Source organism: Dermochelys coriacea, chromosome 3, assembly GCF_009764565.3.
Source record: "Dermochelys coriacea isolate rDerCor1 chromosome 3, rDerCor1.pri.v4, whole genome shotgun sequence".
Lineage (NCBI taxonomy): Eukaryota > Metazoa > Chordata > Testudines > Dermochelyidae > Dermochelys > Dermochelys coriacea.
The window spans coordinates 62,016,496-62,044,089 of NC_050070.1; the positions used below are offsets into that span (position 1 = coordinate 62,016,496).

General features: G+C 42.4%; 2 protein-coding genes across 6 annotated transcripts in view; one reads left to right on the top strand and one right to left on the bottom strand.

Annotated features, from left to right (window-relative positions):
- Positions 1-75: 75 nt before the first annotated feature.
- On the top strand, positions 76-27,341 carry IRAK1BP1 (interleukin 1 receptor associated kinase 1 binding protein 1). The gene is made up of 4 exons (XM_038397320.2): positions 76-457; positions 10,800-10,865; positions 24,186-24,316; positions 25,744-27,341. Exons 1-4 carry the CDS (start codon positions 155-157, stop codon positions 26,012-26,014), a joined length of 771 nt encoding a protein of 256 aa, XP_038253248.1. The 5' UTR covers positions 76-154; the 3' UTR covers positions 26,015-27,341.
- The window catches only part of LOC119853821 (F-box only protein 21-like), a 27,266-nt gene continuing 26,680 nt past the window's right edge, over positions 27,009-27,594 (bottom strand). For all 5 annotated transcript variants that reach the window (XM_038397323.2, XM_038397322.2, XM_038397324.2 and 2 more), the window contains exon 7: positions 27,009-27,248. In XM_038397323.2, coding sequence (XP_038253251.1) covers positions 27,153-27,248 — 96 coding nt within the window. In that variant the 3' untranslated portion in view covers positions 27,009-27,152. The remainder of the gene's footprint in view (positions 27,249-27,594) is intronic.

A 27,594-nucleotide genomic window follows, 5' to 3' on the forward strand; every position in this document is an offset into this window, starting at 1 on the left:
ACTCCCGGAGAAGCTTCCGCCTCGCTCTGGGGCCGCGGGCGGTTAGTTCCGCCCCCGTAACAGACCTATGAGCATTCCCAGGATGCCCTGGGTGGGAAGCGGCTTCTCGGCCACCGTGGCGTTGGTTGCCATGGTGCTGTAACGGGTCTGCGGAATGTCGGCGTCCGCGCTGCCGCTGTCTCCCGCTCGGGTGTTCGCGGAGCTTTTAGCCCCGCCGCTCGGGGGCCGCGGGCGGGAGAACGAGCCGGTGCCGGGGCTCCCCGGCGGTCGCAGCACCCCAGTGCCGCCGGGGCGGGAGGTTCATGTGAGCGGCAGCGCGGAGCTGTGCGCGGCCCCGGACCGGGCGCGGGTCTCCATCCGGCTGGGCAGCAGGAAGGGGGAGGCCGGGGAGGCGCGGAGCAGCGTGAGCCGGCGGCTGGAGTACATCGCGCAGAGCGCCCGGCAGCGCGGGGTGCAGGTGAGAGCGGGCCGGCGACAGCCCCGCCCCCTACGGGAGCCCCGAGCTGTAAACTCCCAACACCCTCCGCGCCGCGCTCCCCACTTCCAGCCCCAAACCTTAAATCTCAGCCCCGCCCTAAACCCCACCGTCATTCCCCCCTCCGGAGTCCCCAGCCGTAAACCCGCCACTGGCCCCGCCCTCGAAACCTCAACCCCCATTCGAGAGAGTTCAGCCCTAATCCTCCTCCACCCCAAATCCTAAACCCCACTGAGCGCCCGTGCCCGCACCTACGGTTGCCATCTTTCTAATGGCACAAAACCCAATACCCTTGTCCTGCCCCTTCTCCGAGGCCCCACCTCCCGCTCACTCCATCCCCCTTTCCTCTGTCACTCGCTCTCCCCCAGCCTCATTCACCTTCGCCTGGCTGGGGCATGGGGTGGGGCTCCTGGAGGGGGTGAGGGCTGTGGCTGGCGGTGTGGGCGCTGGGGTGGGGCAGGGGAAGAGGAGTTCAGGGTGCGAGATGGGGCTCCGGGCTGGGGCTGAGGGGTTTGGAGTGCAGGAGGAGGTGTTGGGGTGTGGGCTCTGGCTCAGGGTATGAGCTCTGGGGTGGGGCTTGGGATGAGGGATTTGGGGTGGGGGGGGGTTCAGGGATGGGGCAGTGGGTGGGGGTTTGGGGTGTGGGCTCTGTCTGGGCAGCACTTATCTCAGGCGACTCCTGGAAGCGGACAGCATGGCCAGCTCTTAGGTGGAGGAGCAAGGGGGCTCTGTGTGCTGTCGGCAGACACTGCCCCCAGTCAATGGGAGCGGTGGAGCCAACACTCGGGCTGGGGGCAGTGCATGGAGCCCCAGTGGCCACCCCTGTGTCTAGGAGCCATGAGGAGCCAGGGAGCCGACCTTAGCCTCGCTGTGCCACTGACTGGACTTTTAGTGGACCAGTCAGCAGTGCTGAACGGAGCCACCAGGGTCCCTTTTTGACTGGGCATTTCAGTTGAAAAGTGGAAACCTGGCAACACTACCTAAACCCCAACACCCTCCTCTCCCTTGGAGTGCTGAGCTCTATACCCCACCACCTGCTCACTTCTCCCGGGGCACCTAGCTGATGTCAGTGGTTGTATTATCTTTCCATTGACTTCATGTTCCTTTAATAAACTCTTTACAAAAACAACAGCAATTACAACAAGCAGAGTTGGTGAGGGATTGCAAACAGTGCAGTGATTGGAGTATGTGTTACTGACCTGGAGAAGGCTTACACATGCATTAAATGCCAAAATTGAGCTATAAATCAGAGATTTGTCTATATTCAATCCAACAAGGGATCACTGATTTTATTGTCCCATTGTTCATTACACTTAAATGTAACAAAATATTCTAAGAGCCCCATGAGGTGCAGCACTGTTTGTTCCACTTTAGGACATTTCTCTGGCATTGTTGATGTGTGGGGAGTTGGGCGAGACATGTCTTCTTAAATTCTCAAACAAAAACTAAGTCAGTACTTTGCTGCATTTAAAACATTTTATTTTTAATCCTTACATTCATTTCTTCAAAGCTTTTTATTTTTGGCATTTTATTTCAAAAACAATAACACAAACTTGCCACAAACTGGATGTGTGTATATAGGGAGTTATAGATATGAAGGGTAATTTTGACAGCTCTTTAATTTATACCTCCTTTTTTCTGGCTAGGACTTAAAATCTCCTGTGCAGTGGGCACTGCTTTGTGGAAGATTTAGAAGGAAATTTGTCTTTACATGCTGCTCACAAACTTATGAAAATTTGCACATCCATGTCAAAGATTTACTTGCCCATGCTCATTTTCATGGTGTGGGTAATATTTTGCAAGGCTGCCTTAAGGATCTCTATCTAAGCCAATCCTGTCTCTATCTGTGCTTTTCTTTCTCTCCTGTGAAGTAGTTGCTGCTTTCCTTGCTGAGTAGGACGATTATGCAGCCTTCCTTTACATTCACCTCGTTCTCATTGTGCAGTAATAGATATTCTGCAGCATTGTGTTAGCTACACACTCTGTTGATAATATGTTAAGAGTGGCACTAACACTTTACTTGCTGGCCCTTCTGTCCAGTCTGCAGCACTCATTTGTTTCCTTGCAGTAACAGAGTATGGTGTTCCCTTCTCTCTTCTTCCCAAAACCCTGTCTATTGTTCTGACCCACTCACAAAACAAATGGACTAAAACAGGGAGTTATACCTCTAAATTCTTTCAGAGAAGAGGCAGCACCGTGATTAAAATTTTACAGGGGAATGACGACAATGATTGTGCTTTCTCTACAGGGAAAGTGAACTGGTTGTGGGAGTTGTACCTCTCTAGTGCAGACAGACCAGGGATCTTCCACCACAGGCTAGGACACATTAATCTGGTACTTTTCTCATTGATATTTATGTTAGCAAAATATAGCAGGAAGCAAAACATGAGACACTGCCACTAAATCAGTTATATACATTCCCCAAAGAAGAACTCACTTTACCCCTAGATTGCTGGAAGGAATCTAGCCCAGGTGGGTGGCATCTAATAGCTGTTCTGTGACTTACGTATATTAAGTTGGTTAACAGTCAGTTTTCTAGTGGTGTGAGATCCATGTCATAATCACAACTTGTTGCTATTCTCATCTGAGAAGTCAAAGACTGAAAATGAATGGAAGCGGAATTGTCTTTCTGCCCCTAGAAGTTGACTCTTCAAATTAGGTGACAGAGGAAGCTTGTGCTGCTGCCTTTGCTATTCAGTACTTATATGGATAAGTAGAAGACTGTAGGTTTCCAGCATTCAGCCGCCTGTGGCTTCTATGTGTGAATATAGTGCTCACATTTGGGAAAAAAAATGCTTCAAACTTATTCACTTCTTCAAGTTATTTCTAATCCTATTAAGATATATGCAGCTGGCTCATGATTCATACAGACAGGACTCCAATTAGACTCCAGTTTGTTCACAGTTCTGTTTCTCTTGCTATGGTGTGGCTACTTATATTAAAATCCATCTGGGGAATCTCCCCGCATTAACCCTCTCTATACACTGCTTACACAGAATGAATAGTCTGACCCAAAAATATTCAGTGAGTTACAACATCTGTCAAAAGAAAAGGAGAACTTGTGGCACCTTAGAGACTAACAAATGTATGTTCCTTACCAAGAAAGTTTTTCTATTGAAAATGCCTTTTACCTCCAAACTTTTGTGGGTTAATTATTAATCCAAGTAAGCTGCTTCAAGAGGTTCCCGCCACACTGGTGGGCTTTTCAAATATGGATGGCATTTTTGAGTAAGTACAGGGCTGGGCCATAAGGAAGCCTTGAAGTCACAGTTGCACAAACCCAGTTTCAAAACAGTGTTTTTATACATTATTTGGGAGGTGGCTGCAGCTTTAGCTCCAAAAGAATAATCTGAAAGCAAACACCTTTATCCAAGGGCTTATATTGTTTTAGGCAACTACACCATTATGAAATCTGCTGAAGTCTCAAAATCCAGTGGATGAACGCGTGGTATGGTTTGGTTTTTTCATGCACAGTTCTTTATTATTGGGAAGCCCTTGACGCCTGGTTTCATTCCTACACCAAAAATAACCACCATAGTAAATTGTCCAACCATCTCATATTTTATGCTAGGTACAACTAAGTAGTTTTTTTTAAAAAAATGTGGGAAGATCACAAAAAAATGACTCATGGAAGCCTAGCTTGTGGTGACCAAGTTGTGAATAACTGACTTCCCGCCTTGCCACTATGGTAATTCAAAATAGGATGACACAAAGTGCTACAACACCTCCATGAATGACATGGAAGATGGATGAAAATTAAAGTAAGATACTACTCAAATAGGAGGTGTTGCAAACACCAATGACGCCTGCAAAATTTTTTACAAAATGAAGTCTGACCTGGACCAAGCCAAGCTATATATCTCGGGAAAACCAATCTGAAATAAATTTAAAGAAATTGTGTCTTAGAAAGTAATGCTGGTGAGAACTAGGAGTGAGGGTAGACTGCCACTGAGATCTGAACATTCAGTGTGATACGCTCGTAAAAAATGCCAATATAGTTTTGGACTGCAGGTGTAGACACATCAGATCATGGAAAAGGGAGCTGTTAATTCTCCCATCTACTTACTGGAAAGTCCACCAAATACCACATTCAGTTCTAGGTACCTCAATACCAGTAAGATAACAGGGTCAAGGCAACTTACAGAAGAGCAACCTAAAGTCCCATTGTTTTTTGTTTGTTTGTTTGTTTTTTCTTCCTGAAGCTATTTCCTGTGGTATAAGTTGTATTGCATTATTTTACTCTGTTTCAAATCACTCCAACACTGGGACTTCTTCCATTTGCATTGTAGATTATTCTACCATCTAACAACTCTCATTACTAGCAATTTGTACTTTGCTGATTTTTATCTCATTACTTCTAATTAATACCAATACCAAGCGAACAGAATGTTGGGAATCATCAAGAAAGGGATAGATAATAAAACAGAAAATATCATATTGCCTCTATATAAATCCATGGTATGCCCACACCTTGAATATTGCGTGCAGATGTGGTTGCCCCATCTCAAAAAAGATATATTGGAATTGGAAAAGTTTCAGAAAAGGGCAACAAAAATGATTAGGGGTATAGAACAGCTTCCGTATGAGGAGAGATTAATAAGACTGGGACTCTTCAGGTTGGAAAAGAGGCGATTAAGGGGGGATATGATAGAGGTCTGTAAAATCATGAGTGGTATAGAGAAAGTAAATAAAGAAGTGTTATTTATTCCTTCTCATAATGCAAGAACAAGGAGCCACCAAACAAAATTAATAGGTAGCAAGTTTAAATCAAACACAGGAAAGTATTTTTTCATGCAATGCATTGTCAACCTCTGGAACTCCTTGTCAGAGGGTGTTGTGAAGGCTAATACTATAACAGGGTTCAAAAGGGAGCTAGATAGATTCATGAAAGATAGGTCCATCAATGGCTATTAGCCAGGATGGGCAGGAATGGTGTCCCTAGCCTGTTTGCCAGAAGCTGGGATTGGGTGACAGGGCATGGATCACTTGATGATAACCTGTCTGTTCATTCCCTTTGGGGCACCTGCCATTGGCCACTGTCAGAGGACAGGATAGTGGGCTTGATGGACCTTTGGGCTGACCCATTATGGCCGTTCTTATGTTCATTATGACCACACTAAATTTAATATCCTTTCCTGGTGTTTATACCCTTCCAATCTTCGTAAAGATATCTAAGCCCTCATGGGAATCACTAAACCAATCTATAAATATTTACACTTTTTGTTAATCCATATCACCATTCCCCTTAATCATTTTTGTTGTATTAGGGAGTTGGGCTAGATCAGTACAGCACAACCTTTGCAGCAACAAGAGCTGCATTAGCAGTTTGCCAGGAAGCCTGAGGGCTGTACCTAATTTCCATATATATTTACATAGGATTTTAAATCAGAAATAAACTACACCGTAGCATTTATTTATAGAGTGCTGTAAGTGAATGCAGCACTTCACAAAGCACAGAATCTGCTTTGAGGGCTTATAGAGAAGTAAATTGTTTGGGGAAATAGTCTTTTACTTAGCCAGTAAGGCCTCTGCCACTCTACCCCCCCCCCCTTTTTATTTTTATACACACATTGCAGCTGGCAGTTAATAGTGGCCACATAGCTAAAAATAAGCAGTGACTTTTGTAGTGGTAGCATGAAGATTCAGGGTCAGAAGCTGTTTAAAAAGCAAAACAAAACCCAGAAATTACATCCTACTTGAATTCTGGTTTAGACATTAATGTGAAAAGCAGTTAAAGGTTTGTTCCAACAACAACATTTATTCACATATATTTGTTAAATAAGTGTACAATGAAGGCTGGACAAGACACCACCTTTACTAGGCAACCATTTTCCATAAGAAATCCCAAAGTATTCTCAAATCTGTTGAGTCTAATTCTGCTCCACCTCTATTAAAATACACCTGTTAAGCAAGTATGCTTTTGTTGATCTCTTGAGTTTTGAAGACAGGTTTCATACTATTAAGGTAAGACAGACTTCTTTACATTTGACTTGTATGCTGCCAATTTTATAAGCCCGACACAAGATGCCATCAAAAGGTAGGTGAGGGAGAAGGAGGGGTTGGAGCACAAATACCATTTGCAATTGCAGTATGCTTTGAATACCAGTTGACTTTATCTAGGTATTTATGGCCTTCAATTCCAGATTATCTGTCCAGGATCATATTCTAATTAGTTAGGGCTTTTGGGAGGTGTTAGAATACACTATTTCCCATGAGTACATAGATGGGATATCATCATCACAACAAAACAAAACAAAAAACGTATGCTAAGGAGGAGAAAAAATAAATATAGAATTAAAAAGTAGAGTGAACTTTTCCTGTGCTATTTTCGTTTGTCCTTCTATATACTGTTTATCATAGTGCAAAGTTACATTGTGTACATTTCTCCAAAGATTTTTAAAAGGCAGTTGCACCTGAGATGTTAATTGGTAATTTACAAATCTGCATAATGGTATAGCCATTTGCTACTGTATATTAAAAACATACATTTTCAAACTAAGTTTTTTCTCCCAACTGTGACCTCTGTCCTACCTTCATGCTGAGTAAAATGGGTTGTTTCCTTTTCAGTAAGAACCAAAGTAGAGTAGAGCAAAACATATTGACTATCTTCAGACATTTCCTTTTTCATAATTGGTTGCTCTTCACATTGGCTTGAGCTTTCACATTTTGTTTTAGGTTGTTTTTCCATGTTCAGGAAGGAAGGAGTGGTCATTCATTTTAGCATCTATGGAGCAACCAGCAATGGCTGCAAAGTGCTACTCCTCACAGAAGAAAATTTACAAACAACATAGGCTTACTTACTATATGTTCTAGTCTATGCATCCGATGAAGTGGGCTGTAGCCTACGCAAGCTTATGCTCTAATAAATTTGTTAGTCTCCAAGGTGCCACAAGTACTCCTTTTTTGCGGATACAGACTAACACGGCTGCTGAAAACAGGCTTATGGTGGTAGCATATTTTGTAGGATTTTCATGCTTTGAGACTAGGGGAAAATGGAAAAGCAGAGAAGGACATAGCACCACCATGTAAGCCTTGGACTTATAGCTCTTTAGGACAGGAATAATCTTTTCATTTTGTTTATACAGTGTCTAGTACAGGGGTTGGCAACCTTGGGCATGCGGCATCAGGATAATCCGAGCCCCGCTGCAGCTCCCAGTGGCTGCGGTTCTCTGTTCTCAGCCAATGGGAGCTGCGGGAAGCAGCTGCCAGCACGTTCGTGCAGCCCGCCACTTCCCACAGCTCCCATTGGCTGGGAACGGCGAACTGCAGCCACTAGGAGCTGTGGGGGGCACGTGCCTGCGGATGATCAATGTAAACAAAATGTCTCACGGCCCCACCAGTGGATTATCCTGTTTCGGCTGCGTGCCGAATATTGCCGACCCCTGGTCTAATACAATGGGATTCTCTTCCATGACTGAAATTCCTACATGCTATTGCAAAACAAATAAATGTCCTTTTTATGGAACGGTGTTTTATTTCAGTAACATTACAAAAATACATTGCGTGAGCAAATTACATGTGTGGTTCTTTTGAGAATAGGTTTATGGACTGATGGATTGGATGAGATAACATGTCTTGCATGTGATCTGTTAATTATTAATTCTAAACTGGAAAATTATCTTACCGTGAACCACTTCTTGCCCACTGAAACTTAGAAAATGGAACAGACAGTTGCACAAGTTCTAAGAACATGGCACCAAATGTAAAGCTCATCTTAAAGTATTGCTAAAACTAATTTTTTATGTGGCTAGTGTGATTGAATGGATAGCTCCTCAAGAAGAAGAAAAATTTACAGCAGACATAAAAGCAGTTACAAATAAACCAAAAAACCTTTTCCTTTTCAGCTAGTCAGTCATAATTTTAATTAAGAATTCCACTAACATCCATCCTTCCCTCACCTTCCTTTCCGTCAAGAAAGATCATCATAAACAGGAGAAAAAATCTCCATGGGAAGATTATTGTAAAAGTTAATAATAATGTAATTGAGCAGAAATTCCTTCCACTAATCTTCATCTGGAATTGATGATTGCTGAAAACTGTTAATTTCAAATCTGGAGGGTGATGGAATAAAAATTAACTTCCTGTGGAATATTACCAAAACAGATACTGCACACAAAATGTCTTACCACCATTTATGTTGTAGTAGGACACAAAACCACAAGATGGCAGTGTCCTTAAATACAGCACATATAAAGTATCAAATAAGGCAATTGTACTTCAATCTGTGAGGAGAGAGGATAGGCTTAAAACATTTTGAATGGGGTTGGGGGACATTTTCCTTCTCCATATTCAGATTACCAAGACAGCTGTTCATTATTAGTTATGTCAGCATGGTTATTTCTATGTAATGTTTGAGGGAGGTTTGGAGAAGAGTGAAAAAGGGTTTCCTATGAAGGTCCAAATAAATGTACTACATTTGCCGACTGAAATTAAAAATATTGTAGGATTTGTTTTTAAAAAAAATCTTGAATTTATTTTATAAAACAAGTAAATGTTTAGAGTTGAATTGACTCAAGTTCTCTATCCACCCCACAGGCAGCCACCCTGTTAATGTACCTCAACCCTGTTCTGGCAAGAATGTTTCTGTCTGAGAAGTACAATTTGGTCACTGTGGCCAAATCATCCCTTGGCCTTAACTGAAGAGACTGCCAAAAAGTTAACTGCAATTGAGAGTTGTCTATTGGGAATTGTACTGAGATTTCCAAACTCATTTTTTATGGGAAAGCTGGTTATCGATAAATGTCATGAAACGCCAATTTCACCATATACATACAAAACAACGAAAAAATATTTCAATTGATTATAATAAAACTTACAAATAGGTAGGGTAAGAAAAATTCTGCTTGAGAACTTAGAGTTTAGTTTAAGGATACTTACTTTGTATATTGTCACAATTTATGTTTTAACAGTTCTAAAACTTTAACTTGTTGAATCTCAACATCTGTCATTAAATAATTTGACAATCCCACCCATAATTTTGTGTAACTGAAAATTTAAACTGATAAAAATGCTTTAAAATAAATATTTTGATATTCTCTATATATATATATATATAAAAAGAATTCTGCTGAGCCTACTTTTAAGCCATCACACGATGGTAATTTATGGAGTTGACTCAGACTGGTAACTTGAAATGCTTGTCAGTACATAGTGCCATAGATGGGTGCGTGCTACCTTATTTGTTCCTGACTCAAGGAATACATTGACACAAACTTCTTTTTTGAATGAGTAAGGGAAGTAGATAAACAGTGGAGGGGAATGCTGCTCTTTTCCACTCAAGGTGGAATTCAGTACAGTTTAAATAGAAAATCTGCTATCTCCATTACCAAATCCCTGAGCCATCCACACTTTAGAGTTTTAGAAAGATTTAAATTCTTTTACAATTCTTGATTTGTTATAAATTAAACTTTTTATTGTGATGCAGTTATTTTATAAAGGAGTGATTGTATTGTGTCAATTCAGAATGAAGTGGGGGCAGGGAAAGCGGAAGAAGAGCTGCTGAATGGAAGTTTGTGATCTCAAAAAAGAAAAATGCGGGCATGGGTTTTGAAGCAATCGCTCTGGAAATCTTTGTAAATTATGCATTTTTTAAAAGATAGAACATTCTTCCCTTTTCTAACAACCATTTTCTCTGAAGCATCCTGAGTTTTTTCCCTTTTAAATGCTGAAGCTGAATAATTTAGAGGCTCTGTAGAATGAAGGAGTGGATCTGATATGAGACAAGCAGCAAACCACTGCAATGTTCAAGTGTAACTAGAATCTCTATGTATTTTATTTATATAGTGTTTCTCATGCAACTATTTCTAGTGCTTTGTGTGATCATCACTTTGAATAATAAAGCTGCTGTTGGGGCAAAGACTGTTGAAAGGGTTACTCCAAACAGCAAAAAAACTATTGCTCAATCATTATTTAAGTCATCTATTCACTACAAGCTGCTGCTTTTGAAATCTAGAATAGGGGTTTGGAAAGCACTTTTCACACACTAGTTCTCTTTAAACTTTAAACTCATTGTTTTGTAAGTCAGATGGAGTGTCATGCAGTGATACACAGCTTTGACTAACTGCCACTTATTAAAGGATTAGACTCTTATTGAAGTAAGAATCGTTGTCCAAAACACTAGACTTATTATCACTTTTCAAAAGAGACTTGCAATCTTTAACTTCTATCTGGATTCTAACTGAAGAGAGTGGTGTAGCAAATTTCACACGTGTGTTTCTGAGCTACCATTAACACTCCAACAGGGAAAGTTAGAATACCATGTGGCATATGAACACAAATTCTTAATTGCTGTGGTTAAAAATTATACTTTTGTACTTTGTTTCAGGAAGAAAATGTGACTGTGACAAAGGATTTTAGTAGAGTAGAAAATGCTTATCAAATGGAAGCAGAGGTATGTATTAATCATAGCAAGAGGAATAACCATACACCCAGACATAGTGAGTTTGTAGGTTTAGTCTTTTCTCCTCAAAACTAGGAAGGAACAGTTACATACAGTACAGCACTGAGACTTTCCTAAAAGAGCCAGTATGAAGCAGTAAAATTAAAAAGGCACCCCACAGAATTTTACAAGAAGTAAGCTAGGTTCTGGGGTGAGAGAGCAAGATTTTCTTCATTCTTTGCTGTAGAGTGGAGCCCATTCACCCATGATAACGGGGAGGCTATATTACTTACGCTGGATGTTAGGAGAACCTTGGCCTTCTATTTGGATGGGATGAAGGCCTTTAGGAAATCTTTCAAGCTCTTCCTATCAATTTCAGAAAGATCAAAAGGCACAGGATATCAGCTCTGAGGCTCTCTAAATGAGTCTCGAGCTGTATTAGCTACTGCTATCATGCTCGTAATTTGGTACCTCCACCTGGAGTCTGTACATTCCACGAGGTCGGTTTCCACCTTGGTTGCCTGAATTAAAGACATTCCTATTCTGGAAATCTGCAGGGCAGCAAGCTGGGTGTCTGCTCATACTTTTGCAGAACACTATCTGATTACTAGAGATGCCCCTTTTGTTGCCATCTTTGGGTCTACAGTATTGTAATCCATAACAGATTTGACTCCAAAGTCCCAACCCTCCATCGGGGATACTGCTTGGGAGTCACCTACAGTGGAGTACCTATAGGGACACAACTCGAAGTAATTACTCACCTTGTGAAGTGTAACGATGGTTCTCCACAACCAACCCACCCTCCGTCTACTTCAGAATTCTTAGTAGGGTCTCTACAATAGAGAAGGAACTGAGGATGATTCACCTGCACATTGCTAATTAGCCTCGCAGCAGAGCACAAGAGAGGGAGGCGAGTGCATGTCTGGACCAAATGGACATTGCTACCAAAGATCTCCAATCAGAGGTACAGGGTGCAGACACACCTACAGTGGAGCATGTAGAGACACACACATCTTGAAGAACCATCATTACTGCACAAGGTGAATAGCTTTCTCTTATGTGAGTAATCTCGCTGACACCAAGGGGATTATTCATGTGAATAGAGCTTTGCATGAGTAGGCCCTTACCAAGTAGGAAGTGCTGTACTGGGAGTCAATCCAGCTAAGGAAAAACACCATCTTTTTCGGTCTACGAATCTTTGCAATGCAGCATGCTAATTAGACCACTATCCAATAGCTTGATAATGTGTTTTGTGGAGGGGGCCTGGAAGTTTGCATCACTGATAGTTACTTGCAACTCCATAGTTAAAGCACAGTTCCATTTTGCACTGTAGAGAGCCTCTTTGGTTTGTATGAAGAACATAGCGTATCCACCTCAAACTAACAGCACTGAGTACAGAAAGAATGTTGAGAATTACACTTATTTGTTTTTAGGAGTTAAAATTAAACTGGATCCTTTAAGAAATATTTCAGTATTTTACCTTGGTCTTGAATTATCTTAATTGAATAGTGCAGATGCTTTAAACTTCCCCTGTAGTTGGAAGTAATTGAAGTCTTGTGGACGGGCTATATTTGAAAAATTAAGGTAAGCTATTAATGAGGTATCAAACTTTTTATATAGATTACAGCAAGGCTTAGTCTTGCAGGGTGGAGGGATAGCTCAGTGGTTTGAGCATTGGCCTGCTAAACCCAGGGTTGTGAGTTCAATCCTTGAGGGGGCCATTTAGGGATTGGTCCTGCTTTGAGCAGGGGGTTGGACTAGATGACCTCCTGAGGTCCCTTCCAACCCTGATATTCTATGATTAGGTCAATACCTGAACTAATTCTAAAATGGAGTCGTATTGATAAAGAGAACTCAACCAATCACCAGTTTTTCTGTACCATTTTCTGCAACCCACCATCTCCCGCAGTTCTGCTAAGCATGGGACTGCTCTCCTCGCTGCCATTTCCTGAGAGGGTTCAGAACAGCAGCACAGCTAATGCTGGCCAACCCTCCTCCTTCCCTGATATCCTGCGTCTGCAGCAGCAGTTTGATAAACTCACATCCTTTAAAGTTACTGTTTAGGTCAGGCATGGGCAAACTTTTTGGCCCGAGAAATGGTATGGGAGGTCGGGTAGGGAAGGCTGTGCCTCCACAAACAGCCTGGCCCCCGCCCTCTCCCACTTCTCGTCCCCTGACTGCCCCCCCTGAGAACTCCAACCCCCCCTGCTCCCTGTCCCCTGACTACTCCCTCCTGGGACCCCTGCCCCTAACCACCCCTCAGGGACCCCACTTCCTATCCAACCCCCCCTGCTCCCTGTCCCCTAACTGCCCTGACCCCTATCTACACCCCCACCCCCTGACAGGCCCCCCGGAACCCCCGACCCATCCAACCCCCCCACTCCTTGTTCCCTGACTGCTCCCACCTGAGGTCCCCATCCCTAACTGCCCCCCCAGACTCCACCCCCTATCCAACCCTTCCCTGCTCCCTGTCCCCACCCTCCTGGGACCCCACCCCCTATCCAACCCCCCCTGCTCCCTGTCTCCTGACAGCTCCCCCCATGAACTTCTGCCCCATCCAACCGCCCTCTGTCCCTTGGACCTCCTGCCCCTTGTCCAACCCCACTTCCCCCCACCCCCTTACCATACCACTCAGAGCGGCAGGCAGGCTTATTGGAAAGGCTGGGAGGCGGGCGCAAGGCGCGCTTCCCGCACAGCGGCATCACTACAGGTGAGGGGGGATAGCGGGGGAGGGGCCAGGGGCTAGCCTCCCCGCCAGGAGCTTAGGGGCCAGGCAGGACGGTCCCACGGGCCAGATGTGGCCCGTGGGCCATAGTTTGCCCACCTCTGGTTTAGGTCGTTTTTTGGGTAGCTTGAGCATTTTGGTTTGCTTCAAGCCTTCTCCTGGTCCAGGATTTGAGCAGCCTGGTGGACATAGCCACCCACAGCCTCCACTGCCCCTTCTCAGGCATGGCAGACCAGCCACGTAAGCAGTGGGCAAAATGAAGAAGGTGCTCTGTATGCAAAGCAGCAGCTTTCTCAGGTGCTCAGCCAAAGATGAAAGATACCCAGACTGCTCCCAATCAGAGGCCTTTAACTCTGCTAGAACACAGAGCTCTGAATGGAACAGGCAATATTGGGTCCCCTACCCACCCAGAGAGCAGTGTCTCCACCACAGAGAAACCCAACCAGGAGACACAGGGCAGAACAGAGGCTCTAAGGATGAAGAGGATTTCATCCAGCTTACCCAGGAGGTAAATCCTGGAGTAAAACAGGATTGCAAAGATACAAACCCTACCCAGATAGCAGTCCCTACACAAGTCCTGAAGTGGGCTCTTGTTTCCCTGGGGACAGATGCCAGGCTCATAAATAACTCCTACCTTCCCAGTCCAGCTCAGGAAACTCTGATAAGGAGATGCCACCCTAGAAGAATAGGACTCTCATGGAGAAGACTAACAAATTTATTAGAGCATAAGCTTTCGTGAGCTACAGCTCACTTCATCGAAAGCTTATGCTCTAATAAATTTGTTAGTCTCTAAGGTGCCACAAGTACTGCTTTTCTTTTTGCGAATACAGACTAACACGGCTGCTACTCTGAAACCTATGGAGAAGACTCTGAGAGAGAACGCTGTAGAGGGCTTTGGGCTCTGCCTAAAGCAAGTGGCAAGAAACTGCGTTCTGACCATGCTCACAAACCATACCAAAAGAGCCCAGAATGAACAAAAACTGAAAGAAAGTACAAAAAATCCAGCCAGCACTCCTTCTCTGATTCAGCTTCCTCTTCTACCGAGGAAGGAGAGCTATCGGGCTCTGAATCTGAGCACGACTCAGGGAAAATGTAGCAAAAATATTTTCCCCCATAAAAGTTTGAGGCCATGTGCAAAAGATTGTGTCCACAATATTAATATCCAACCTCAGCAAGCTCCTGAGCACAAGCCTCAAAGTAAATACCTCCCCTCAAAATTCTCCCTCAAGGTTCTGATTCCCCTGCACTCCTTTTTTGGAGGCAAGATTAGAGAGAAGTGAAAAACTCAGCAGGGGTAAAGACCATTGACATATATGACCTTAGATTTTTACAAACTCCAAAAGCCTAAAAGTTCTATTACTGAGGTTCCAAAAGTAGGTACTGCAATAGCATCCTTAACAAGATATATGTTATTCTGGCTGAAGGGGAATTCTTTCATAAGGACCCCACAGATAGCGAAGTGGAGGCCACCCACACTCTGGCAAGTCAAGTATAACTAGGCAGGACGAAAAACAACTTGAAAAGCAACTAGCAAAAGACAAAAAAACTAACAGCAAAAATTTTATTAAGTGCTTCAGAAGCGGGAAGCCTATCCAAGGACTTGTCTATACTGGCAATTTACAGTGCTGCAACTTTCTTGCTCAGGGGTGTGAAAAAACACCCCTCTGAGTGCAGCAACTTTCAGTGCTATAAAGCGCCAATGTTGACAGTGCACCAGCGCTGGTGGAGGTGGTTTTTTTAGAGTGCCGGGAGAGCTCTCTCCCAGAGCTCTGCTGCGACCACACAAGCCACGTTAAAGCGCTGCTGCGGCAGCCCTTTTACGTTGCCAGTGTAGACTAGCCCATACAATCAGTGAGGCCTCTGGATGATCAAAGTGCTAAAGAAGTCCTTAAGCCAGACAAGTCTGATATAGAGAAGCTAAATTAATTTTTTGTATCTGTCTTCACTGCAGAGGATGTGAGGGAGATTCCCACACCTGAGCCATTCTTTTTAGGTGACAGATGTAAGGAACTGTCCCAGATTGAGGTGTTGATAGAGGACGTTTTGGAACAAATTGATAAATTAAACAGTAATAAATCACCAGGACCAGATGGAACTCAAATATGAAATTATAAAACTACTAATGTGGTATGTAACCTATTCAATGTTGATAAATGCAAAGTAATGCACATTGGAAAACATAATCCCAACTATACATATAAAATGATGAGGTCTAGATTAGCTGTTACCACTCAAGAAATAGGTCTTGGAATCATTGAGGATAGTTCTCTGAAAACATCCACTCGATGTGCAGCGGCAGTGAAAAAAGCGAACAGAATGTTGGGAATCATTAAGAAAGTGATAGATAAGAAGACAGAAAATATATTGCCTCTGTATAAATCCATGGTATGCCCACATCTTGGATACTGTATGCAGATGTGGTCACCCCATCTCAAAAGATATATACTGGAATTGGAAAAGGTTCAGAAAAGGGCAACAAAAATGATTAGCAGTATGGAACGGCTGCCATATGAGGAGAGATTAATAAGACTGGGACTTTTCAGGTTGGAAAAGAGGCGACTAAGGGGGGATTTGATAGAAGTCTATAAAATCATGACTGGTGTGGAGAAAGTAAATAAGGGAGTGTTATTTACTCCTTCTCATCACTTAAGACTTAAGGATCACCAAATGAAATTAATAGGCAGCAGATTTTAAAACACACAAAAGGAAGTATTTTTTCACGTAATGCAGTTAACTTGAGGAACTCCTTGTCAGAGGATGTTGTGAAGGCCAAGACTATAACAATGTTCAAAAAAGAACTAGATAAGTTAATGGAGGATAGGTCCATCAATGGCTATTAGCCAGGATGGATAGGGACCTCCAGACAACAAATTTGAAGCCTTGGTTGAGGGCCTGAGAACCCTGTATCTTTCAACGCTGGAGCCATCTACAACTTGCAAAACCCTTGGAAATCATCTGCTTCCATTCTACCAATCTGGAAAAATATTACAACAGACAGGTGGGTATTGGAAATTAATGAGACTGGTTACTCCATCCGCTTTACCTCCAAACCCCCTACCCGTCCTACCTCCCTGTCCCTCTTCAGGGATCCCTCTCATGAACATCTACTGTGAGAAGAGGTAACCCACCTCATACATCTAGGAGCAGTGGAACCCTTATCAATGGAATACAGAGGGAGGGGATTCTATTCACACTCCTTTCTCACACAGAAAAAACAGGAGGGTGGAAACCCATCCTCAACCTATGGCGACTCAACAAATTTGAAAACACGACGATTCAAAATGGTCACACTAGGCACCATAATTCCAGCACTAGAAAGGGGAGACTGGCTCTCAGCCCTCGACCTCTAGGATGCATATTTTCATATAACCATCCATCACATCGGCGGTTTCTCTGCTTTGCAATAGGGCAAGATCATTTCCAAGACAAGGTTCTACCTTTCAGCCTATCCACTGCCCCATGGGTATTTTCAAAGGTCCTAGCTATTGTAGCTGCCTACCTCCGCAGAAAAGGAATCCTGATATTTCTGTACTTGGACGACTGTCTGCTGAAAGCACCAACATTGCAGACAGCATTAGGGTTCACCGAACAGGTGATAACTCTATTTATGAGGTTAGGCCTTCAGATAAACATTGAAAAATCCACTCTGACATCAGTACAAAAACTGGAGTTTATTGGGGAATACCTCAATTCTCCTGAAGCGATGGCCTCCCTACCAAGAAAATGATTTCTGACTTTACCCAACCTGATCTCCATGACGTGAAACAGTCCACAAGTGTCTGCCAGAACCTGCCTACAACTTCTAGGACACATGGCTGTCGTGACCTTCATCATCAGACACACGAGGTTACACTTGCAGTGTCTACAAGCCTGGCTCTGGACAAACTATGTCCCACACAGGAACAATATAAACAAGTGCCTCATAGTGCTGGACAAAATAAAAGACTCCCTTTTATAGTGGACACACCCATAAAACATTTGGAGGGGAGTGCCCTTCATACAGAATCCACTAACGCTTACCATCACCATAGATGCATCCCTTCTGGGTTGGGGGGCGCATCTAAACCCACACTCTATGCAGGGCCGGTGGGCCACAGCGGAATCCTATCTTCATATAAACCTTTTAGAACTACAAGCTGTCCGAAATGCCTACTCTCACTTCTTACTGATCATCAAAGACAAGATCATACAGATCCTTACAGACAACATGGCTTGCATGTTTTACATAAACAGACAAGGGGAAGCATGATCACACTCCCTATGCATGGAACCCATGCAACTCTGCCAATGGTGCACCAAGCACAATGTCCATATTACAGCATTGTACCCACCTGGATGCCAGAATACCACACCAGGTACGCTGAGCAGGAACTTCTCTCAGGACCATGAGGAGGAGCTGGATACAGGTGTGCTCCTAAACATTTTTCGGAATTGGAGGTTCCCAACAATAGATCTCTTTGCAACCACACAAAACACCAAATGCCTGCAGTTTTGCTTCAGAGCAGGACTCAGTCCATATTCTCTCAGCAATGCCTTCCTCACCAAATGGAATGCTCCCCTCCTATATGCCTTCCCTCTCACCCCTCTCCTAACCCAAGTGGTTCACAAAATCAGACAGGACAGATCCAGCGTGATCCTTATAGCCCCCATATGGTCTTGACAAATGTGGTATCCTTATCTTCTACAGATGGCGGTGTGTCCACCACGCACGTTCCCACTTCAGTCTTGGCTCCTATCTCAGGACACAGGATGCGTCCTCCATCCAGATCCTCAAAGACTCCAACTCAAAGCCTGGTTACTTCATGGCTCTCGGGATCTGAAATGACATGCTCCACAGACATACATAACATTTTGTTAAACAGTCGTAGGACAACCACCTGCCTCATGCACATGCATAAATGGAAGAGATTCGACACATGGTGCCAATATAAACAGGCTGCAGCTATTTCAGCCCCATTACCACTAATACTAGACTACTTGCTAGAACTAAAAGAGTCTGGCCTTTCCATGAGTTCCATAAGAGTACACCTATCTGCTATCACGGCATTTCACCACAAAGTAGATAGATTCTCTACCGTCGCACACCCACTTACTCAACACTTTCCCAAAGGCCTCTCCAACATCTTCCCGGAAATTTGAAATCCTAACCCACCATGGGATCTCAATCTAGTCCTCCACATCTTCACTGGACCTCCATTTGAGACCATGGCGACATGCTCCCTCCTACACCTTTCCCTAGTGGCTTTTATATCCTCCAGATGAGTGGGAGAACTGCGAACTCTCATCGCTGACCCACCTTACATAATCTTTTTCAAAGATAAAGTATCCCTCAGGCTACACCCCAAGATTCTCCCTAAAGTTGTCTCGTCCTTTCACCTCAACCAGCCTATCCACTTAGTACATTTTTCCCCAAACCCCATGAGGATAGACAACAGTCCAGACTACACACCTTGGATGTCTGCAGGGCAATAGCCTTCTACATTGATAGAACAAAATCTTTTCATAAGTCTCCAAAACTGTTCATTTCCATCACTGAATGATCCAAAGGGAACACCATATCCAAACAGTGGCTATTCAAATGGATATTGGACAGCATAAAACTGCTTTATTTCCAGCATGACCAACAACCGCCTATAGGGATTCACACGCATTTTACCAGGGCCTTATCAGCCTCCATAGCCTTTCTTAACAATGTTCCCATCACAGATATCTGTAGGGCTGCAACCCATACATTTACTTAGCTTTATGCTTTACAACAGCACGCATTCTCCGATGCCCTGTTTGGACACATTGTAGTTTCATCTGCTACAACTTCAGCTCCGAAGCCCTCTCCTTCCACCGGAGGGCACTGCTCTGAAGTCACCTAAATTGGAGCACCCACAGGGACACCACTTGAAGAAGAGAAAGTTACTCACCTTGTGAAGTAACGTAGGTTCTTCGAGATGTGTGTCCCTGTGGGTGCTCCACTACCCTTCCTCCTCCCTTCTACTTTGGAGTTTCACACTAATGATCTGCAGAATGAGAAGGAATGGAGCGGGGGTTCGTTGCACAGTGCCAGATAACCACCTGAAGCAGTGCGAGATGGGGATCGCACGTGTGCAACCCAACTGGGAACTGCTACCATAAATCTCCAATTACGAGCGCAGGGGCGCACAAACACCTAAAGTGGAGCACCCACAGGGATGCACATCTTGAAGAACCTATGTTATTGCACAAGGTAACTTTCTCATCTCATCTCTATCCTGCACAAGTGGGTGTAAAATGGCTTCTGAACTATCAGACACTACAAATATACTATAGGAGATATCAAAGTGGGCAGAAAAGAACCTCCCTCCTCACAGGTGATTCACATAAAAGGGAAGTTGAATCAGAAAGCAGACTGGCTCAGCCAATGCACAGTCAGCAGAATAGTGCCTGAACTAGGAAGTCTTCAATCTGATCTTAAAGATGCTTGGTTTCCTCTTGGTTGATCTGTTTGCAAGTTACAAAAAGACCAGCAGCTGAAATACTTTACCAGGGAATCAGATCCAAGTCCATGGGAACAGAGTCCTGTCATACAGATTGCCAAGAAGGCTTGTGATATGCATTCCTGCCCTTCCCTCTCATAAGAAAAATAATTCAAAAGATAATGCAGAAACAAGTAAAGGAGATGGTGATAATTCTGTATTGGCCAAGGAAGCCCTGGTTCTCTGATCTGATAGAGCTGAAACTGCAATCGCCATTACAGCTGCCACCCAGACTGGACATCCTTGACCATGGCTCTTTCCTGCACCCATACCCAGACCATCTTCAGCTGAGAGCCTGGTTATTGAAAAGGAAGTGTTAATAGCACTAGGCCTATCTTCCAAAGTGATCAGGACTTTGTATGAGTCCAGGAGAGTCTCCATGATAAAAGCTTATTCCTCCATCTGGACCAAGTTCAGCATTTGGTGCCAGGAGAGCAATGCTAATCCAAGAGATCTGGAACTCCAGCTATCCTGGATTCTTTCAAAGAAGGTATGGATAAAGATCTTCAGTCCAGCACCATAGCACGCCAGGTATCTGCCACTGGTAGTATTCTATTCACAGGATCCTCAGGTTCTTTGGCACAGAATCCCAAGGTAGTCAGATTTGTCAGAGCGGTCAAATTGGCAGTCAGACCAGTCTTCCCTAAATGGGTCCCACCACTGGTGTTGAGCGCCTTAGCCACTCACCCTTTCAAGCCTCTGACTTGTATATCAGCATTTTGTCTCTCCATCAAAATCTGTTTTCTGGCTGCCATCATGTCTGCTGAGCAAGTTTCAGATCTGGCAGTCCTATTTATGCAAGCACCCCCAAGTGTTCCATGAAGACAAGAGGGTACTAAGAACTGCAGTAGTTTCTCCCCAGCACGAAGTCTGCTTTCCATAGCTTGCAGGAGACTGTCCTTCCTTCTTTCTGCTCAAAGCCACAGCACCCACCCAAGAAGCTCGGGCACAATTTAGATGTCAGAAAAGCACTGTAAATCTATATCAAGTGCACAGAATCCACAAGGTCAGGCCCTTTTTGCCTTCTTTCACCCAAAATGTCAAAGGCTCAGAATCTCCAGGCTGTCTCTTGTTAGATGGGGTCAGACTGTGTGCATTGTTGAAACTTACAAAAAGGGTCAGGCACTTCTCTTTCAGAAGCTATCCAGGCACACTCCACGAGATCCACGGCAACCTTGTGGGCCCAAATGAGCATGTGCCTCTACCACAGATAGAACAGAGCAGCCACCATTGGTTAATAGCATTGTCAAACATGACAAAATGGACATTCTGTCCTCTGCAAAAGCCTCCTTTGGCTGAAAGATGCTCCATGCCTTTTGGTCAGTCCTCAAAAGGGAGGAGGTCTATTTAACTCTTTTTCTATTTACCTTTTCTCGTCCCGCCCCACTCCTGTACACTACTCATGACTTCCCACGTATAACAAAATTGTGAGAGATACTGGGCTGCAGAATGAAAAATTTCTTACAATAATTTCCTTTCTACTAGCAGCACCTCCCACAATTCTACCTACCTTGGTGGCTTTCTGCCAAGGATCAGTCTTTTATTTGCATATTTACCATGCAGGGAGTTGGCCTGGTCTACAGTTAATGCATTGGCTGTTGATGTTATGCTTATAAATATTTTTCTCTGAGTTTTTCACACAGCTTTTGAATGACTCACCTGGTAGCAAGGGGGAAAAGGGCGCGTGGCCAGCATGAGCTGCACTGCAGCTTTGAATCACCACTGAAAGCTGCAGAGAGGAGAAGAGCAGCATGTGTATAACAGAATTGTGGAAGATGCTTCTAGCAGAAAGGAAATAATCAATTAATTTTTTTTCTATTTCATGCAACAATTCTGTGAATTGTAATGGCTCAGTGGTAAGAGGAAGACTGGACAGATGCAGTAAGTTCCTACTGGCAGGTCACTTGGCCCAGCTGTTATTGTGTTTAAAGAGTCATGACAGCATACTAGCTTGGGCACCAGTGATTGCTCTTTAGGCTCCACTGTGCATTGAGTTAGTGCTATAGCAGGAGCACACAGGGAACTCACAAAGCACACAGACATCAGAATTCACACTAATCCTGGGCCCACCCTATTTACATAAGTAGAGTTCTCTCTGTAACAGCCCTCTAAACAAATTAATAGTTTGCAAACTGAGTGTCACCATCATAAATATAAAGGGGGGGTAAACACTTTTAAAACCTTCCTGGCCAGAGGAAAAACCCTTTCACCTGTAAAGAGTTAAGAAACTAAGACAGCCTCGCTGGCACCTGACCAAAATGACCAATGAGGAGACAAGATACTTTCAAAGCTGGAGAGGGGGGAACCAGAGCAGGAAAGCAGGTCATAACTCCTGTAAAAAGTCAGTAAGCAATCTAGTTAGATATGCATTAGATTCTTTGTTTAAATGGCTGATAAAATAAGTTGTGCTGAATGGAATGTATATTCCTGTTTTTGTGTCTTTTTGTAATTTAAGGTTTAGCCTAGAGGGATTCTCTATGTTTTGGATCTGATTACCCTGTAAGGTATTTACCATCCTGATTTTACAGAGGTGATTCTTTTACTTTTTCTTTAATTAAAATTCTTCTTTTAAGAAACTGATTGCTTTTTCATTATTCTTAAGATCCAAGGGTTTGGGTCTGTGTTCACCTATGCAAATTGGTGAGGATTTTTATCAAGCCTTCCCCAGGAAAGGGGGAGTAAGGCTTGGGGGGGATTTTGGGGGGAAAGACGTTTCCAAGTGGGCTCTTTCCCTGTTATATTTGTTAGATGCTTGGTGGTGGCAGCAATAAGGTCCAGGGACAAAAGGTAAAATAAATAGTTTGTACCTTGGGGAAGTTTTAACCTAAGCTGGTAAAAATAAGCTTAGGGGGTTTTTCATGCAGATCCCCACATCTGTACCCTAGAGTTCGGAGTGGAGAAGGAACCTTCATAGTTACATTCACCAGTATGCCTTTTGGATGCTTCCCAGAGTCGTGCAAATGTAAAGTAGCTGTAAACCCTGTTGAACTGCATGGTTTTGGTGTACCAATAAATCTGCCCTTAAGTGAATTATTTAAGGTTGATAGTGCATACCATATCATAAGATATATTGCATGGTACCATTCTCTTTGTGTTTCTTGTTTAGTGTTTGTATGAAACTAATAGTTTTAAAAAAAGACTAAGGAAATTCCCAGACAAAAAGCTATGTTACAACAGAGTTAAGAGTATACATCAGTTACTTGAAAACAAAACGTTTTATCCTGTAGTGATGACAAAGTGGGGGAGAAATATGAGAAAAAAAATCATGTCTTTAAAAATCAGTTAAATCTAACCATGAACCCTAAACACTAAAATGCTTGAATCATGATTATATAGTTTTTCCATGACATCACTACAGGGTTGTTTTGGTGTCTTAAGGTTGCTAAGGTTGTTTTAGTGTTTTAACTGTGCACTTCTTAACATGTTTTGACTTTTTAAATGTAACTCAAATTCCCAGAGTTTTAATGCTTGGTTTTGGGATAATTACAACATTCCTGTAATTTTTATTTTTACCCTTAAATTACTGAGATATACTCTCAGCCGTAACTATTTTTTGGATGGGAGGAGCAGGGGAACACAGATTTATATAAAAGTTATATTTCTTGGCTTTTAACCTTAACATTTAATATGACTAAAATATTAGTCACTAAATGTTAAGTTTAGTCTTCTTGTAAGTGCATGTAAGAGTGCCTAGAATTACACTGCATTTTTCCTTCCTGCATATCCTCTTCACCCCATTTGCCTAGTTTTCTGAATAATCACTCATGAAGTAGTATCTGGCATTTGTACTTGCCTAAGCGGTTTTCAAAATGTAATAATTAGAGACACATGGCTCGTGACATCTTAAGGGCATGTTTTCTTTCTCCAAATTGCTAATATACCAAAAATCCTAGAGTTCTTCACAAAGAGCATATTCTGAATCCATTATTTTCATTCTGCTGCAAAACAATGATCATTAACAGGCATCTTCAAGGCAAGTAGTAGTGGAGGTATAGGACTAATACCCTTAGTTGTTCTTACAGATCAGGTTTGCAATTTGCCCTTGTAATTAAGTCATTGAAAGGAAAGTCACTTTTCTAATCCACTTATGTTTACTTACAGGTCTGCATTACATTTAGTGATTTTGGAAAAATGCAGAACATTTGCAACTTACTCGTTGAGAAACTGGGTAGTTCTGTTATCATCAGTCCACCTCACTTCTACCATACAGCAGAAGCTATAGACACCCTTCGGTAAGTTCTCCCTCTCCTCTCCACAGAAATGCACAGCCTCAGGAAGCATTTACATAATACATAATCCACACAGTTTTAAATGGGAAGCAATGATAGTCTCCCTGTTGACCACTCCTGCCTTATACTTAAAGGAAAATTCAAGAAACTTTAAAAAGATTTCAGAGTAGCAGCCGTGTTAGTCTGTATTCGCAAAAAGAAAAGGAGTACTTGTGGCACCTTAGAGACTAACAAATTTATTAGAGCATAAGGTTTCGTGAGCTACAGCTCACTTCATCGGATGTATCCGATGAAGTGAGCTGTAGCTCACGAAAGCTTATGCTCTAATAAATTTGTTAGTCTCTAAGGTGCCACAAGTACTCCTTTTCTTTTTAAAAAGATTATACAGTTTTTATAAATCCAGTTCCATTTAGCTTGCAAATAGTAAAGCTTAATCTTTCATGGAGGCTGCAGTGTCCTTGTATAAAGGCAGGAGGTAACAAGCTTTTCCATGATTTCAATAGGAAAAACAATCTGCTTTAATGTGCTCAGTCAGCATATCTGGTTTTTCAATGGGGTTAAATCAAAGCAAATTAATTTTAGTTTGGGATTTGTCTGGGAAGGTACAAGCATTTAAATGCATCCGATGAAGTGAGCTGTAGCTCACAAAAGCTTATGCTCAAATAAATTTGTTAGTCTCTAAGGTGCCACAAGTACTCCTTTTCTTTTTGCGAATACAGACTAACACGGCTGCTACTTTGAAACCAAGCATTTAAAGGGCTCCATTCACTTCCCCAAGTGCTGCTGCTGTCCTCTTAGCTGCTGACAACAAACTTTGAAATACACTTTTCTAAAGAAACTACATTTCAATTACTTTGAGGAGAAAGAAAAGCTTTCTAACATCAAAACATCCTCCCACAGCACCCCAGCCATAGAGGGAGAGTTAATTTGCCATGAAGGACATGAGACAAGCATTCATTGGTTGATGAAGGAAGGTGCCTGGGGAGATTAACTGCATTTATCTGTTCCTCTTCCCCTAGTTTTTCAATTCACATTGAGATGAACTAAAAGAGCATTCAAAAGCCTGCTTTTCCTATTGATACCACCAAAAAAACCCTTCTCCATCTCATCTGAAGTTTACACTCTTCAGATGGCCATGGCTACGTCCAAGAAACAAGCTCAGTCATCCACTGCTTAAAAAAATGTTGAAATTGCCACAGAGGTGTGGTTGTGAGTAATATGTTTTCTAAATATCTAGCCATGAGTTTGTTAGCACACTGGAGTTTTTCCTTACAAGCTTCCTCCTCCACATGCTCCCCAATTTTAACTATCAAGCATATGAGTGGGGAAGTAGAAGTGCCTTGCGTCTATAGTCACAAAAAATAATGATTTGGCAGGAGTTTCTGTGCTAAAGTTGGATCAGCTAAGCTACCTTGCTTTTTATCTTCCAGGCGTCAAGTATGTCTTGCTGCTGTTGGGAACACACGTCGAAAAGCTCAAGAGGTCTGTCGACTGTTTGGCCAGTCACTGGGAAAACCGCTGCTAATCAGAGAGGAGGAAATGAAAGAGTGGGAAGGCCAAATAGACAGTCACCCATCCAATTCCTCAGACACACTCACTGTGCAGCAGAGAATCCAAAGTGCCACTATTTATGCTTCTTCAAAAGTATTTGCTATTTTTGAGATAAAGGGAAGAGAAAAGAGGAAAAACAAACTTATCTAAACGCATGTTAAAGCATTTTTCTTATTTGTCTCTGACAAATCTTGGAATAAATTTATGTACTTCAAAGTACAAATTTATTCAGACCTGCATTTTCCTCTATAAATGATCAGGAAAAACTAGTTATAACATTAGTTGTCCGACCCCTTCCCCCTCAAAAAAATAAGACCGGATTGTTCTCAGAACTACCTGAAGACACACAAATAGTGTTACCGTGGTTTTTCAAACAAATTGAAGGTGGACACCCAAGCTACACTGAAATCATTGGCAGTTTCCATGAGAGGAGAGGAAGGCTCAAAGGCTTTATACATACTTCATGCCATCACTAGTATTCCTCCCCTTTCTACACCCTTATTTACACAAGGTAGAATTGGGCAGGACACCAGTAGGAAGCTCATATATACAGCTTTTTTGTATGCTAAAGTAAAAAGGCCTCCAGCACATTTATTTTCTCTCTTACACCTGGAGAAAGACTGATTAAATATCAGGTTCCTTAGATACTAATTTGTGTCCTAAGAGTTGGTCTAAGCATATTAAGCAAAGATAAATAGCTCAGTGTACACTCCTTCAAAAAAGTAGATATTCACATTACAGATTTACTTACTGCAAGTATCCACAAGAACTTGTTAACATTTAGTCCCAGTTGGCCTCCATCTAGATCAGTGCCCTTCAACTATTGTGAATATATTACTTTTGAAGAAACGTTGCATGCTAGACTATTTAGCTTGCACAAAAAGCTAAAATATTTGATGTGCAGAATGTTTGGTGCTGCTAGTTGCAATGCAGCTATATTTAAAGCTTTCATCTCAAGCTAGTGAGAACTAAATTATTCATTGTCCTCAATTCACAATATTCTGATTTTGTCTATATATATATATATATATAGACAGAGAGAAAATATTTTACTTTAGTAACCTCAACATAATGCATCACTGAATATGTAATGGAACTGAAATAAGCCATTAACATACACATCAAAATACGCCATTAACATATGTTTCATATAGAGTTCAATTTTATTTCGTTAATGAAATAATTTACAAATCAGTTTTACCCTAGTTTCCATTTGTCCCAGTTTAAAAAAGGAATACACTGTGCAGTTGTACATCACATGCACAATTTACATATAATGTTAAATACTTCAGTCATGAGGGTAGATTTTTCTCAACCATGGTTGCATAATGTATTTAGATCCATCATATCTACTGAAGTAAGCTGTCAGATCAGGATTGTGTATCTGCAGAAAGAATTTTACAAATTAATTGGTAACACCAACATTACTGAAAAAGGCTTGGTGGTTTAACTGTACTGTAGCTATTAAGATTAATTTTTTTAAAAAACTCTTGAATAGCTGTTAGTAATTGTTTCTGTGGCACAAACTCCATGAAGTTAAAACTGAGAAAAGCATGTACAAGGACACTGTATATATTTTAGTTTTTCAAGAGGTCAAAGCACTTTTACAAATAAGCCTCACTTCGGTCAGGTAGTTAGAGATAAGAAGACTAAGTGATTTGTCCAAATTGGACTAAGTCAGTGAAATCCAGAAATAAAGCCCATCTTTTGCAACAGTCTATTCACAACAG

Coding starts and splice junctions, on each gene's coding strand:
- IRAK1BP1 (XM_038397320.2), top strand. CDS start 155: ATGTCGGCGTCCGCGCTGCCGCTGTCTCCCGCTCGGGTGTTCGCGGAG. Junction 458..10,799: donor CCCGGCAGCGCGGGGTGCAG/GTGAGAGCGGGC, acceptor ACTTTGTTTCAG/GAAGAAAATGTGACTGTGAC. Junction 10,866..24,185: donor CTTATCAAATGGAAGCAGAG/GTATGTATTAAT, acceptor GTTTACTTACAG/GTCTGCATTACATTTAGTGA.